Raw genomic sequence first — 15,581 nt, forward strand, 5'->3', positions numbered from 1 at the left:
CTCTGAAAGTTGGGTCTGTCAATGCCTCTGTGGGCATTCGCCATAGTGGGATGGGGGGCTTGGGGCCTTTCATTGCCTAGTGCATTAGCAGAGGCGAGTGGTCAGAGATCGTTCTGCCCATGTATTGTATTGACTCCACTTGTGCTAGATGTGCAAAGGCCGTGTGGTGAAGAGTAGTATGAGTAGCCCCTGTCTGTGGGGTGCTGTTGGGGCCTTTTCAGCCCGGTTCTGTGGGGGTTCAGATCTGTCTAGGTCCAGGTCCCTCACACAGTTGAGATTAACACACCATATGTAAAGGCCCTCCCTGTGCCTTGTCAATTTTGGTTGTAGCCTACCAAGGTATGATGGTATTCCTTGGTTAGGGAAATACGTGTTAACTATGCAGATCTCAACCTGCTCGATTACACCCCATATTATCAAGTACCTCCCTTCAGTGTCTGCTTCAGCCCCCATTAACTGGAAAGGCACCCCGGGGCTGATCCCAGTGTACACTCCCCTCGCATATTTAGAGTATGAGGCCCCTTGTCCCTGTCCTCCCCAGTATTCTTGTAGCTTGGCCTGGGCGTCCGCTGTGAGGTGGGTTTCTTGGAGCAGTGCAATGTCTACTTTCTTCCTGTGCAGATAGGACCTAATCCTGTTTCTGCGTAAGTAGGACCCCAACCCGTGTACATTCCATGTAAGTATTTTAAGTTGCATTGCCATGTTTGGTTGTGTTGTGCTTCTAGGCCCCCCTTACCTCGCCATTCCACCAGTTTGGAGAGTTTACCTCCAGAGCGCCCTTTCCCTACCGCCCCCTCACCTCATTTCTTGTGTCCTCGACTTGTTTGCCAACTTTTTCCTTTTCTGTGCTGCATGAAGACTTTGGTACAAAACGGGAACGACTGCAACAACAAATGCAACCTAAACAGTTGCACCCAGCAACTACACAACCAGTGTTGTGCTCGGGTGCCTCTGCACTGTCTAGCCCCTTCCAGGGCACCCGGCACGGATGTGGTTGCCAGCAACAGGCCAGCTCTGGTCATTCCAAGGGTTAGGGTGTTGCATGCAGGGTGATTGTCCGAGCTCTTTCTCAGCCGTTCATTAAGTGCTCTTATGGATCTCTCATGGTGGTGAATTGCACTGCTGGTGGCAGTTCAAAGGAAAATGTCTCTTCCATGCCTCTGCATCCCTCCCTCGGTTTCGGCCCATTTCAAGGGTCTTTGTCCTGACCGTCCGCCAGGTTGTTCTAGCCACATGTTGGCTGCTTCTGGGGTCTCTAAGAATATGGCTCGTCCTTTGTAGATTACCTTTAGCCTGGAGGGATAAAGCAGCATATACTTCAGGTTTAGTTGTCTCAGCCTTGCTTTGATCGGGACAAAGGAGTTCCTTGCTCTAAGCACCGTTTGCGTATAATCAGGGTATATGGTTATCTTAGAGTCGCCTCACTCTATTTCCCGCCTTCTCTCGAGTATAATCTGTCTTGGAAATTGAGGATCTTTGCAATCATCGGGCGGGGATGCAAGCCCGGTGGCGGTTTCTTTAGAAGGGATCGGTGAGCTCTTTCTACCGCAAATCCCTGTGAGTTTGTTGGCGCCTATTTCCTGCTGTAGTAGGGACTTTACGTATCTTGTCGGATTCATTCCCTCGGTTCCTTCAGGGATTCCCAGCAGTCTGATGTTCTCCTGGCCCTTCCTTCCGCTTCCTCAGCTCTTGCTTCCAGCATCGCAACTTTCCTCTCTAATTCCCCCACCTTGATCTTCAGTTCCGTTGTGGCTTCCTCGGTTTCTGACACACCAGCTTCAGTTACAGCCACTCTTTCTGCAAGGTTCCTCACATCCTGCCTCATTAGCTGCATATCTGTTTTCACTTCGTCCATCTTTGTGTCTATGATGATCCTGAGAGCAGCTATGACCTCCAGCACCTGCCCATCTGTCTGCTTCTGATTCTCTCTGGGCCTCTGTTTCCATTGCGCCTCTGTGTGTCGTGGACAGTGTTTCGGCACCATGAACAAATCCATTGTCATCTTCACCTTGCCTTTGTCTTTGGTGGATGGCATGTTTAAGCAGGGTGTTGCAGTGTGTGCCGGCCTTTGTCAGCGCCCCAGCCGTTAGGACAGTTCTGTGCTCCGGCAGGGGGGGGATTGGGGAGTCTCTGGATCTCAGGACGCGTGGTATCCCCCGCCTTCCCACAAGATTGTTGGGCCCCGATGTGCCTTTGTGTCCTGCTAGTTGAATGCTTGTGCCTTCTTGTCATGATGCCCGCTCCCGGGGAGCCGGTTCAAGCCCTGCGTCCCCAAAAGCGGACATCCAGTCCCCAAGGAAGGACCCAGCAACCCCATATAGGGGCCCTTTGGAGAGTGTCCTGGCGACTAATGGCGCCAGGCTCATTATGGAAATGCACTTACCTGATGCAGACCATGCTGCAGGATCCCGGCCTCCTTGAGGCCTGAAAGGAACTACTTTACCTGTGGGACTAATTTACCATCCGGGCGTGGTCGGGGAAGGATACATACCTGATTGGAGGAAGGATACATACCTGGAACTTCTTCCAAGGCTATTTAAACCCCACCCGAACAGCCACCCGTGCTTCGTGGTGTTCTGCATCTAGCAGCTGGACGCTCACCGTGTCTGCTCCTGCATCCTGACTTCTGCCACGCCTGCCAGCATCCTGGATCACCTGCAAAAGAAGAGAACAGAAGAAGGAAAAGTCCTTACCTGCTAAATCCGCATCCCGGAGACATCTCGCCGACAATCCTGAAAAAGAAGACTTTTATTTAAAAGCTCATCGCGTCGATCGCTGCAGCGCCGCATTCCACTCACCTTTACTGGGCGCCTCCATGTTCAGCAGCGATCATCCGGATTCGCAGTCACGCCCCAGCGCCTAGGGAGAAAAAGACCAGAACAAAAGGGGAGAGAGAGAAGGGAATAAGGAAAGCTAAATCTCCATGTTAAGACTTACCTGTTGATTCATTCCCTCTTCATTTCGGGTCCGCGCCGCATCCTGGCATTTCCGGACCCCGGCCCCTAAGGGGAAAAAGAGACATCAGCGTTAATGAGCGAATGAAAAGACATTACCAAAAAACGCTCATTAAAGACTTACCTGATTTCTACAAGGATTTCACCTCTCATCTTGGTGCCTGTTCCCCGGCATTCCGTACCCCAGCCCCTATGGGGAAAAAGACACTAGCATTAGTACATTAATGCATGGACACAAGGGGAACCTCTTATCAAAAAACTTACCTGGAAGCCAAGCAAGTTTGGTTCTCTCCAATCCGAAAATCCAGTGAAATAACTGGATACCAACGCGCCCCTGCATCAGAAGCAGGATGGGAGAGCTCATCCTTCCAGACCCTAAGGTGAGACGCTACGAGGAATCACAGAGGGTTTCGAGGAGGGTGAGAGGGGAAAGTGGGAGGCTGATTGCATTACCCCGCAGACAGTTAATCCCCTATTTTCGCCTACAGAAGGATACTTCTGCGAGGCAGACAAGCCAGATTTGGGGGCCCGGTCCAGTCCGTCTTCCGAACCCTGCGCATCACCTTAGAAGGCGTCACAGCAGCGCAAACCAGGCCAGCGCCTCCGTGGGAGTCGGGTGAGCTTTACACTTCTGTGCTCCCTAGTCTTGCCTTCGGGTTCGGTCCGCTGCCATCCCCCTTCTCTCCCTTCTTAGCTGCTTTTTGTGTGTTAGCCCGTTTCCAGGTAGTTGTCTCTCCTTCACCAACACTTCAGTGGCTCAAGCTGTGTCTAACTTTCATTTGTTTGTCTTTTTGCTGTTAATTGCCAATCTGCTTCAGTTGCTGTGGGCGTCTTGTGGTTTATTTGTGCTACCACTTGTTGTCCCCCTGCCCCCCACGTTGTAAGCAGGTGTGCCGTTTACTGGTTTTCCCTTAGCCTTTCTGGGCACTCCGACTTTGCACAAGGCTTGCTGGGCGATTTTGTTGCCCTCAGTCATTGAGTGCTGCACAGTTGCATTAGGATATGCTGCGCTTCTGTGTTAGCTCAGCTCTTGTCATGGATTCGGGCCTTTCCGATATCCATGAATATCTTCCTATTCTATGGCCCTGGGTAGTTCAGGCGCGCAGGCGGTGTGGGTTGCTCACTTCTTGTCGCCTTCTTGCGTTGTGTGGACTAAGTGTGTCCCTCCTTGCCTCCGTGGCTCACCTGTGGTCTCCTTTCTGTGGCAGTCCTGTCCAGGCCCGCTTTGGCTTCTTTAAATTTGTCCTGCGCTGCCCCTCTGTGAACCTTGTAGTGTGGTCCGCGTAGCGGCGTGTTGGCTTCCTTGTCCGCCCGGGGCCTGTGGTAGTGGCGCTTAGGTCTTCTGCTCGGGCTTGTGTTTGTATTTCTGCCCCTCGGGCTCGCCGCAGGCGTGCCCCTTCCTCATTCCGGCTCAGCGTGTTTATTGTGCCCGTGGCTGCTACCGGTTTAGTGAGTGCTCACCTTGCTGCTGTGGACGCTCCCGGTCACTTCTCTGCACCCGATGGCCTCCCTTCCAGTTTCGTACCGCGGCAGTGGGGCGCTTTTGCGTGCTCTGGGCTGCCGCTTTTTTTCCCTGGTTTCTCCCCTGGGTGTCCTCTCCTTCCCAGGGTCTTCGGTTGCCGCAGTCCCTGTGCTCCTGGCTCCCTGTGTTGTCCGCTCCCGATCTCCTCTCTTCGCCCAGAGAGGTGCTCTTAAAGCTTCTTACCCTGGCAGAGGTGCTCCCTTGTGCGCCTGAGGCTGCCGCTATCATTCGGGTGGCCTCACCTCGCCAGTTCCCTCTGCTCTGCTGTTCTCTGCTGCCCCGGCGTGTTGCTCTCGCTCGCTGCAGGTGCTCCTCCCGATCTCCAGTTCGTCTCCTTGCTCGTCTCTCTTGATCAGGCTGATTCGCCTTGGGTCCGGAGCTCGTCTGATTGCTGCCGTTTCCTTCTACGGAGCCACGCCAGACCTCTTGCCCTTCCCCCTCTGGCTTCTCAGGGCGTGCTCTTCTCTGCCATTTTGTGCCGTCTAGGGGGGGGGGGGCGCTTTCTGAGGACTTGCCGCGTCGTCTGCAGTCCGATTTCTCCTGTTTTCAGCGCAGGCACATAGTGGGTTGCTTTATCTCACCAGCGGTTCCATTATTGCTAACTTTAGCACATTATTTCCTCTGATGCAGGATCAATACATAGGATCACGGCTGGAACTCGGTACCTTGCTTCCTCACTCCATGTGTTCCAGACCATGCCCCCCCCCAAGGTCACCCACTATGATTGTGTGTTGGATGTTCTGAGTCCGCAACAAGGTATCAAAGTGCCAGAGCAAATATTCAAAGAAGTGATCTGTTGATAGATTCTGCCTACTCCAGTAAATGTTAACGATGACAATGGTTGAGCCGCCTCTAGTCAATTTTACAGCTTGAAAGGAGTGCGAGGGGAGGTGTTTGCTTCAGAAGGCAGAGTATGTGCTAATGGCCAGAAGAAGCCCGCCAGTAGGGCGGCCCCTAATGTTCTTAATTGCTGGGGTGTCGATGATTAGATGGGAGGCCCATAAAGGGGTGTCAATAAGCCACGTTTCCTGTAGTGCGACAATATCATAGTTGGCGAGGCCATTAGTCTCAGAGTTGATAATGTGTTTATGGCCTCTTGAGTTCCATGATACAAGACTACAGGAGCTCGTAGAAGCATCATATTACGACTTCAAGCTGTGTAATGGCACTACCGTTGTGTAAGCTGAGTTGTTTGCAATTTGTGGTATCACACCAATGTGACTGGGTCTCTATGTGTTGACTTGGGTCTTTCTGCAGAGTTAGCTTTGGTGTTTTGCTCCTACAAAAGTTCAAAACCTAGATCGAATAGGGTCATTCTGTCCTGCCACAAGATGTTTGCAACTAAATTAGATTGGACATGAATTCTCGCCTCCGAGATCTCATGTTGGTCAATTCCACTAGATTGATGTCAGCTGTGGATAGAGCTGTTAGCATTGGGACTTTGCTGCAGATGTTTAAAATGCTTGCTTGGTTAAGGGCGTACTTTGTGAAAGGGGCTTCACGACATCTCATCACCAACAGCAATGTTTTGGCTGTTCAATTTGTTGTGATCTCGATGATCGGAATTGGGCAGTTTCTTTGTTTTGTGGCGGACATTGTGCGGGTCCACATTGAGTGATTGCACCCTTTAGAGTGTTGTGTGTGCTAGATGATTGCATCAGACCCTTTAGTAGCAGGCTCACATCAGGAAATGCTTGGCATTGGGTATTATCAACGCAGGACTTTTAGTCATGGAGTTCCGCGAGGTAGGAGTCAATTGATGACTTTATGATGTCCCTTATATCTTGCGTTGACAAAACTGATAGGGCAGGTGACACTGTTGGTGGGGAAAGGTGAATTAGGGGTTGTGGGAAACTGGAAAGTATCTGAGGCAGGTCTTTTTGATGTAGTTGGGCACCAAGTGGTGCAACCAATTGTGGGATCTGTTCTCTAGAGGGAACTAGTGAAACGATAATTGGAGCAACTTGTGAGACGGAGTTAGCGAGGTGTTGAGGGGGCACCATTTGGTGGACCTCAAATCTTTTGTGAGGGGGGTTCATTGATTATACAGGTATTTATGGACGCTCTGATCTCGGCTCGTAATTACTCCAGGGTCGGCGGAGCAGATTGGGCTTTGCCTCGACCAAAAGTAGTAGAATACGAGGAATTAGTACCAGCTAACTTGTTACTGGTAGGGTCAACCATGGAGACTGGAGCGTTTAGCTCCTTGAGCTGACTAGTAGACATCGCTGGACAACTAGGAGAATCTTTTTTGGTTGTGATTTCAACTAGTTTGTCTAGGGGTCTGTAAGGCATAAATGTCTGTGTGGTGACTTTGCTGAGATTCGTCGTTTCCTGGGCAGCTGTAGTGACCTGGGGCTTCATTCGCCTGGTGATAATTTTAATGGATGTACGTACTTTTGTTTTTGACTGGCTGCGACGCCCTGCCCTTGGTACTCTCGCAGTTTTACTCGACTTGGGGTCGGAGATCTGGGGAGATTGGGGGGGCGACTTTATTGGAATCTACATTACCGGCCCCTGGGACGAACAGTTTGAAGGCGTTTGTCGTAGTGATAGAAATGGTATTAGCACTAGAGACGGGGTTGGGGCAAGGGAATGTCGCCTCAATATCTTCGCAAGCACATCTTGATTTTTGTTGACTGTTTGAAGCTTGGCAAACATCACTTTTTGGTCGATAATGGGGTGACCAAAGGCTACTGAGGCTGTGAGTGGATTGGTCAAATCATTTGGGGGTGGTGAGGCTACGGGACAAGCGCTTACCAAAGTCACTTGCAACAACCTTGGGGCATTTACAGTAGACTTCAGAATACTAGTTCCCCCGAGTCCTGTGGACACGGAGTTAAAGGTTTGTCTGTGACTTGCCCACTCTGGCCTAAGTTTAGTGAGTGTTGACCTGAGTCGGAGGTGAGAGTAGCCTTGGAGGTGTTCACACCTTGGAGGACTTGTTCCAATAGTGACGTTTGAAGTGTCATCTTGGAATCAAGGATTTCATACAGTTTTGCTATTGAGGGCAGTATTCATGGCGGCTCTCAAGGTGTTAAGAGTTGGGGCTTCTGGAAAAGAAAAGCGCTTGGATTATGTTTTGTTGATAAAAAATGAATCTTGGCCAGCTTCCTGGAATCTTGTATGGCGTGGGGTGGGAGCTATGAAGGATGGAGACTCGTCTACAAAGTGGATGTTGGGCCCATCCGAGTTGTCTGGTGACTGATGAGGGGTTACATGTTTCTTATGAGGAGATGAATCTGTGTCTGATGGTAACTTGGTAGGCGCGGAGGTAATGCTCTGCGAGTGATCAGCCTGCAGTTGGATCAGGTCTCCCGTGTTGGAACATATGTAAAGAATGTCATGGGATTGTGATGGGGATTTATTTGAGGTATCCATAAAATCCATGGCCTCATCAATCTCACCGGCCATTATTAAGAGTTTGTGAGCGGCACAAACATTATGTTGAGCGGCCACTGAGCATCGAATTGGTTCCAGCACCGCCTGTGAGATTGCGTGTTCAGATAAAGAAGGTAGGCGGCACGGTTGTAATTCCCCTTAGACACAGGATGATACTAGTGTGATGTCAGTGACTTTGCCAGTTGGTTCCATCATACTTGGTATGTTGATGGTAATCTGGGGTGAAGCGTTGTGACATAGATACAAATTATCCTGCAGGGCCAATTCAGGGCTTTGTATTATCAATGGAGGAAGGAAATGAGCCTTAATGTTTGTCGGGGCGCTGTTTCTATGATGGACGCCAATAGGGAGATCAGCTCGTGGAGAAATGGAATTACCAAGGACTGGGTCAGTGGAGTAGAACGCGTGAATGTCCGAGGTAAGGGACGTAGAGCACTGGTGGTTGGGGCTCTGCGGCCCGCACGGCATGAGGTTTTAGCCGCCGCCTTTGTAAGATGATCATGGGTCAGCAGGCAGCCCAGTTTAATGGCCGGCATGCCGGATTTCAATGTAAATTTCTTAAGGTCGTACTTGTATTTGTGTTTAATTATTATGTAAATATGAGAGTATTCACTCACGCACACAGTCCTGTCTGTCGCGCTGCCCGCTAGACAGCAAGACCGTCCACTCAGCAACCACTCTCTAGTGCGCGTGAGAGGTGGATTTACTGTGGTGCTGTGAGGGCTGCTGGGAGTGTGGGCGGGTTCCAATACAGTCCAAAAATCCACAAAGAAGCAGATGGGTAACCAAAGAAACAAAGTAACTAGGAAAAAACTGAAAAAAGAAAATCTTTAGTTTGCTAAATATTAGCAAACACTCTTGGGCAAATTCACAGTCCATATGCAGAGATGGTCCTAGGGCAAATGTAGAGTTATTACCCAATTGTCCAAAGTTCGCGCTCTGAGTAGCCTGGAGCAGTGTATCCGACAGCAAGACAGCCCCCTCAGCAACCACTTGCTCGAACGCGTGTGCTGAACGCGCGGGAGCAGTGGTTTTACTGTGGTGCCGGGAGGGCTGCTGGGAGTGTGGGCAGGTTTCAATAATGTCCAAGAATCCACAAAGAAGCAGATGGGTAACCAAAGGAACCAAATGCTGAATCTTTTATTTGTGCCTTCTTTAAAAATGTCTTTTTTGAGGGCGTGGCTGAAGCCCTGGTGTGGATGCTCATATTCTTGTAATTCCTGCCCATGTGAATGCTAAGATGTTTTTATTTATGGTAGCGATTTTTTCTTTATTGTATATGTTGTATTGTTTGTCTAGTGCTCTGAGGCCTATGGGCATGTGGCTCTTTATAACAATGAAACTAAAGCATGCCACAATGCCAGCATTTTATCTTCATGATGGAGCAACAACCATTTGACTGAATGTTTTGTCTCCCTATTGATATCATACTATTTAATTATACCTTTTTGAAATTATTTTTTAGGCTTTGCACTGGAATCTCAGTACTACAACAAAATTCAACTGTCCCAGCAGGTAATATATTGTAACACAATGCCTGATTCCGACAATGGTGATTTAGAAAAGATTTTACATATATCACAATTTGCAGGTTTGTTTAACCAATCCGCAAGAATGGACATGTGTGAAACAATTTGAAAGTTTTCTTTTGTTTTTTTAGCAATCGATCTAAGAGAAAGATATTGTCCTAGACCATTCAGCTGGAGAGCATTCATGAAAAAAGGAATAACACTGGCAAACATCTGGCCTGGCGTGCAACGTAGGATGAAGAAAATGGGCATTGTACAGCAGGAAGGTGCTATATAGCTGCAGCATTCACATCTTACTACTCTGCATAATAGGCCAGTTAGAGGTGTGGACCTCCCAACCTTTGCAGAGATCCTAAACAATGTGCTATTACCACAGCTTTTGTAACAACCACCTGATCTACTGGACACTATCTGTCCTGTGCCCACATTGGTGAAGCTTTAGAAGGTGCTGTGAGAGGACACAAGTGAGCTCTTACTCAACTTGTTTATGACCCTTCCCTCGGACCTTAGAATGGCTTTCATGCAGTACTCATCTCGGCCCATCGCACAACTCAATGGCGAAGCTAAAATACTTGTTAGACTGCTGTTGAGCGTTGTTACGTCACGCGTCTACCTAGAGAAGTGTGGTTTTATAACCATCAGATCAACACGGATGACTTTGAAAGCTGCATGGTTGATTTCCTGACCCCTCCCTTGCCCCTCCCCCCCTAGTTTTCAGCTCTTGACTCCCACAAAGCTTTAAACACTGGTCAGGTAGTGATTTCTTTGGGCTTTGCTTTATTAATTTTTGGCTCTGGCTCTCTTGGCTGGCTGAAGCTCTTGTGCATTGAAACAAGTGGTGAGTGTCAATGTTACAGCTCTGGGGCCTGTTGCCTGGTGTGGGGCATCAGACTGAGTTGCCCCTTCTCACTCCTGTTCTCTGAAATGGTAGAACCGTTGGTGGTTTATTTTGGTTTTGCGTAATGCTGCATACTAGATTATATTGTTTCATGGTGTTGGTTGACACTTGCAGGATTTGTGTATTCCTGCTGAATTAATCAAAGAAGGGCCATAAAGAAGCAGTACATTGGCTGGATTTCAGGAAATAAACTAACGAGTTACACAGTAATTGCCTTTAAGATTGTCTCAATACAATATCAGTCACTGATGTGCTCGGTCCTGTCCGTTACTACTGATCCGGAAGAGGAACCTTGGATAGGTGTGCAAGCAGGTGACCAAATGTTCTTATTCATGGTCGACTCTGCCTACAAAATATTGCAAAACAATGGATACACAGGGATTTTCTAAGGCTATGCTGTTGGTTCCTTACTGAAGATCTACGTATTAAGGTAGGTACTCAAAAGATATCTACTCCTTTGTTGTATTGTACAGATACCACAGCAAATCCTTTGAGTAGAGGCCTCTTGAAAAAGTTGCAGATGTTGATTGCTTTCATGGAGGAAAGTATAGTATGTTTGACTCGAGGTTTGTATCTGGTAAGAGAAGCTGCACGTCTGCATGCATATTGTAAGTACAATGCGTTTTTTTGTTTTTTTGGGGGGGGGTTGCCTTTACATTCAAACTTGTTTCTTTATGGGGTAATGGTTTTGTTGAGTTTGGTCCTGGGGATCAGAAATGTTTATTTCGGCCTGTTTTGCTGCTGAAAGTAACACCAGGCACCATTGTTAAAATTCTCTTGAAGGGTAGTTCTCTCGGGCACGGATGAGGAAGACGGAGAGTGGCGCACAGTTCTGTGCATCGATCTGACCTTCTCACTAAGGGACGTGTCGAATGTCAAATTTTTCGAAGACACCAGAGAGATGGTCTTTGAGATTGGGGTCCCTTGCCAGATGGCGACGGAGCGAAAGAAAGTATCACAGACCATGCTCCTCGTTGGAAATACTTTGCCACATTGTAAAGAGGATTTGGAAAAGGTGCCGGTCCATTTATGGACCAGCATTCCTCATGATGTGGGGCTGCTAAAGAGTGTTGGAGCAGTGCGGGTAAAATTCAAACCTAGTGCGATAGTAACACGTGTTAAGAAATACCCTGTGTGCCCCCATGTAACACGCCCATCTACCCTGTGAAGAATGCAAAGGGGTCCAGTTGGAAAATGGACTACGATTTTACCCCCTTCAATATTGTTGAGGCGAAATTTCCAGTGGCACCGAATCCTGCTACCATTCTCTGTAGCATCTTTACTGGGTCGACTCACTTCACGTGATTGATAAAGAGAAAGAAAAAAAAGGTTCTCGGCCATCTTACACCCCGATTCTCAGTACCTCACAGCGTTTATGTATCGTGGTCTGAGATTTGAGCACACGAGGTTACCCCAGGGGTACTGTGAATCCGAGTGTCTTTAGCAGGGTGATTCTAATGGATTTGGGGAATTTACGTGTCCAGTACAGTAATTCAGTATGTGGATGATTTGCTCGTCTGCAGAACTTCAGAGGAGCAGTGTCGAAGGGGTTTAATAACGCTCCTCACCCTGCTTGTGGAGACGGGGGTACAAAGTGGACAAAGAAAAATTGCAGTACTGCCAGACAGGGTTAGTTTATTTGCGGCAAGTGATATCGCCCACAGGAAGGAAGGTAATGCCAGAGAGTGCCACTGCAATTCAGAATACGCCTCAGCCAGTCACGGTGAAACCAATGCAGCCATTTTTGGGGGTCATTAACTATTGTAGATTGTGGATCTTTGACTACTCTAGTTAGTTAGGTGAGGCCCTTACTGTAGGGGCTTATGGAAGCATAGAAGGTGAAAGTTCCGATAGAGTGGTCAGAAGAAATGGGAACTTGCTTTCTGGAACTGGAGGCGGCAATCAATAATGCTCAGGTGTTGGTAACCCCGAATGACATGAAACCATTTTATTTATTTTCTCATTCGAACGGACAGGTGATCACAGCATTCCTGACCCAGCAACATTACTAGGCCACTAACCTTTAGCAGACTTCTAGACCCAGTGATGCTGGGACGGTTCCCATGTGAGCAAGCTTTAGCGGCAGCAGCTATTGCAATTAAAGTCTTCTACCATTACTGTGGGGTTGCTCGTTGACACTGTAGAAAAATCCAAGTCGACTTTGACGACCCACCGATTTTCAGAATACAAGGCTATTTTATCAAATGCATCTATACATCCCGTACGGTGTCCCCTATTCAATCATGCAACATTTGTAGCTGAGCGAGTGGAACCTGATAATATTGTTCATGATTACGCCTGTTAAGAGGGCAAAGTGGAAGAGAGGATGAATTTTAAAGAGGATGCCTTGGAGGGAGGTGAAGTACGTGTGGTCAATGGGTCTTCAGCAACTAATCAGGACACTGGTGAAAGGCCTACTGGTGCAGCCGTTGTTTCGTGGACAGGGAATACCGGGACCGACTGAAGAATCGGTTACCTTTGCATTACTCTGTGCAAGCCGCGGAACTATTGGCAACTATAGAGGCGCTAGAAATGAGTAATGGGAAGGCAGTCCCTATTTTGACTCTGCATATTTTGCCTCCAGTGTGCATTCGGGGTTATCAAGGTGGCAGAGAAGGTTTAGGAGATCTGACAGGACCCCTGTCCAGCATGCTGCGGTGCCATCTAGACTAATCAAAGCGTTAAATTGTCCACATGGGTAGGCATAGTTGATTGTGCTGCGCACACTAACTGTACTAATCAAATAGCCCTTGGGAATTATGCCACAGACCCTAAAGTAGACTGCGAAGGAAGCCTGTAGTTGCCCTTTACAGAACCTCTGAAAATGGAAACAGTCCCATGCACAACAGGACTGGTGCTTCAAATCACAGAGATGTAAGGAAAAGCCCCTAGAGAAGAAAAGGAGCTCTGGAAAAAGAGGGGATGTGTCCTATCACCCACGGATTTGCTGTGGACAGTAGGTGACGAAGGTAGTAATGCCTGTACAGTTGCTCCTTGTGGCTCTAGAGCAACTACATAACCTGTTGCATAGTTCTCTGTGACAAATTTCAGAAGAGCTCCCGGAGGAATGGTTTATACCGAATCTCCAGGAAAGGTAGATCGATTTGTGGGAAAATGTGTAGTTTGCAAAGAATTCTATCCCAGAAACGCCAAGGGGAGTCTTGCCTAGGCTCTCTGGGCCATTCAGGAGCTCCATAAATACTTTGTGGACATTATCACTATGTGAACCACTTGGCAGTACCTTATTATAATTGTCCTTTCTTCTGGTGACTTGAGGGTGGTCCCTGCGTACATCCTGATGCTAAGTCAGCAGCAGGATTTCTGGTGAGGGGTATTCCGCAGTGGGGAATGTGCGAGGTATTGAAATCTGACAATGGAACCCAATTTTATAAAGCCTTTGGGAATCAAGCACAGGTTGTGCTCGGTATAACACCCGCAGGCCAACGGCATCATGGAAAGGTTAAATGGGGGTCCTTAAGGCACGGTTGGTGCAGATATGCAAGGATTTAAAAAGTTGTGGTACTATTTGCACCTAGCACTTTTTTATTTGAGAATTCGGCCAGGAAAAGAACACCAAGACCATGAAGGGGCGTAGGCAACACACAACTCTCTCAGCTGTACGCACTGCATCAGATGCACACAAGACCACAGAGGACCTAGGAGCAGAGTTTAGGGAGTACCTTAGGACTTTAACCAAAAGTGTCAAGATGATATTGTCACAGGTTGTCTTCCAAGATTAGAGGAGAAAATGGCAAGGAAACTGATGATCAGCACAAGCAACAACTGCACACGGGATACCAGGTTTTCGCCTGGACCTTCCTACGCTGTTGGAATGAACAGCGTTTCCATGGGCCACACCGATCGATTTTATGCGTCTTTAACTGCTATGAAGGTAGAGGGCAACAAGAGCTGGATCCACATCACTGATATACAAATGGATACAAGCACCCCTCTACTTGCGCGGGAGCGCGCTCAAAGTTAAGTATCCCCAACAGATCCACCTTTCATTTCAGTGGAAAGGGGGGGGTGCGAATGAAAATCTCGTACTTATATCTTAGAAAAAGAAGAAATATTCTAATTCAGAATGTTTGTTAGATTGAGTGTTTGTTCTTTGTGTTTCTTTTGTCATTTTTGAAGTGTAAATGTAGAAGGTTTAAATGTATCTGTTTTTTTTATCTGAGGATGTATTGTCAAGAGTAAGAAGTATTGTTGCTGATTTCTTCGATAATGGGGATGATGAAATAGATCCAACAAATGCACATTGTTTCGCAGTATATAATGTGTTACAGCCATATGAGGACGGTTGGGAGAGAGAGATCAGTAGGATAGTGCTACATTTGCTCTCATCCACACACTTCTGGTGTTCCCAGGGTGTTTATCCCAAATGAAGTAGAGATAGCAGATGCACTATGCTTAGTGCACCTAGCATGGTGCGGGATCAGAGGGCAGTTTAAAGGGCAATCAGTTACTGCATCCATTTTGCCTATCGATGAATAATGTTCAGTTGCAGATGGTAAACAGCCGAAAAATATTCGGTGTCCACAAATGGCCCAATTGGGTTTAGAGGGAGCTATTTTTACCAAAAATTGATGCGAGCAAGGAGTGAAGAGTTGCATAGCTGGAGTAATGAGGGGATTCTCAGAAGGGTTGGCACATATAAACCAAAAATTTGGAAATGTGTGGCAAAGCGATCTGCAGCATCCGATGTGGCTCAAGGAGCCAGAAAAAACTGTTAAAATACGGACACTTACCCATGTTTCTCTGTGTTTTAAGGGCGATGGAACCGTGCCTGTTGTCGAAAATGGGACCTGCAGCTGCACCCTTAGCAATTCTGATCTGGCTGGTGGTACAGCTGTCCTTCTGGACATTTTTGGGACATGTGGATCATATGCCTACAGGCAGTTGCCTCGAGCCTGGCGATGTGTGCAGTTTCTCTACACTCCACGTGCCATAATCCCTGAGGAACACTTGGTCCTGGTCCACCCAAGACCACATCTGTGCTCCCTTTGTCCCATGTGCCCCTTGAGTCCCTTTCATCAATTACATATGGACAAATCAATGAATGTATTAGACGATGCGAAGCAAGAACTATTGCAATGGACTAATCTGTTAACTACTTTTTGGCGGCATCATTAAAAGCCTTAATGAACATTCCTGAGCAGTACCGACTGTTTAGTTAGACATTCTTCTTTTTTTTTTTTCCTGGCACCTGGCGTCCAAACCGCTGCAAATGACAAGTGACTCTAGGTGACCCAATATGAACTTCTATTATTTAT

General features: G+C 47.8%; 1 protein-coding gene across 1 annotated transcript in view; it reads left to right on the plus strand.

Annotated features, from left to right (window-relative positions):
• MRPL35 (mitochondrial ribosomal protein L35) overlaps positions 1-15,581 on the plus strand; it is a gene marked incomplete at its 5' end in the record, with an annotated part of 244,742 nt that overhangs the window by 132,457 nt on the left and 96,704 nt on the right. The window contains one exon of the mRNA XM_069632174.1: positions 9,344-9,393. Coding sequence (XP_069488275.1) covers positions 9,344-9,393 — 50 coding nt within the window. The remainder of the gene's footprint in view (positions 1-9,343; positions 9,394-15,581) is intronic.

Source organism: Ambystoma mexicanum, chromosome 6q (assembly GCF_040938575.1).
Source record: "Ambystoma mexicanum isolate Mex_15411 chromosome 6q, UKY_AmexF1_1, whole genome shotgun sequence".
NCBI classification, from domain to species: domain Eukaryota; kingdom Metazoa; phylum Chordata; class Amphibia; order Caudata; family Ambystomatidae; genus Ambystoma; species Ambystoma mexicanum.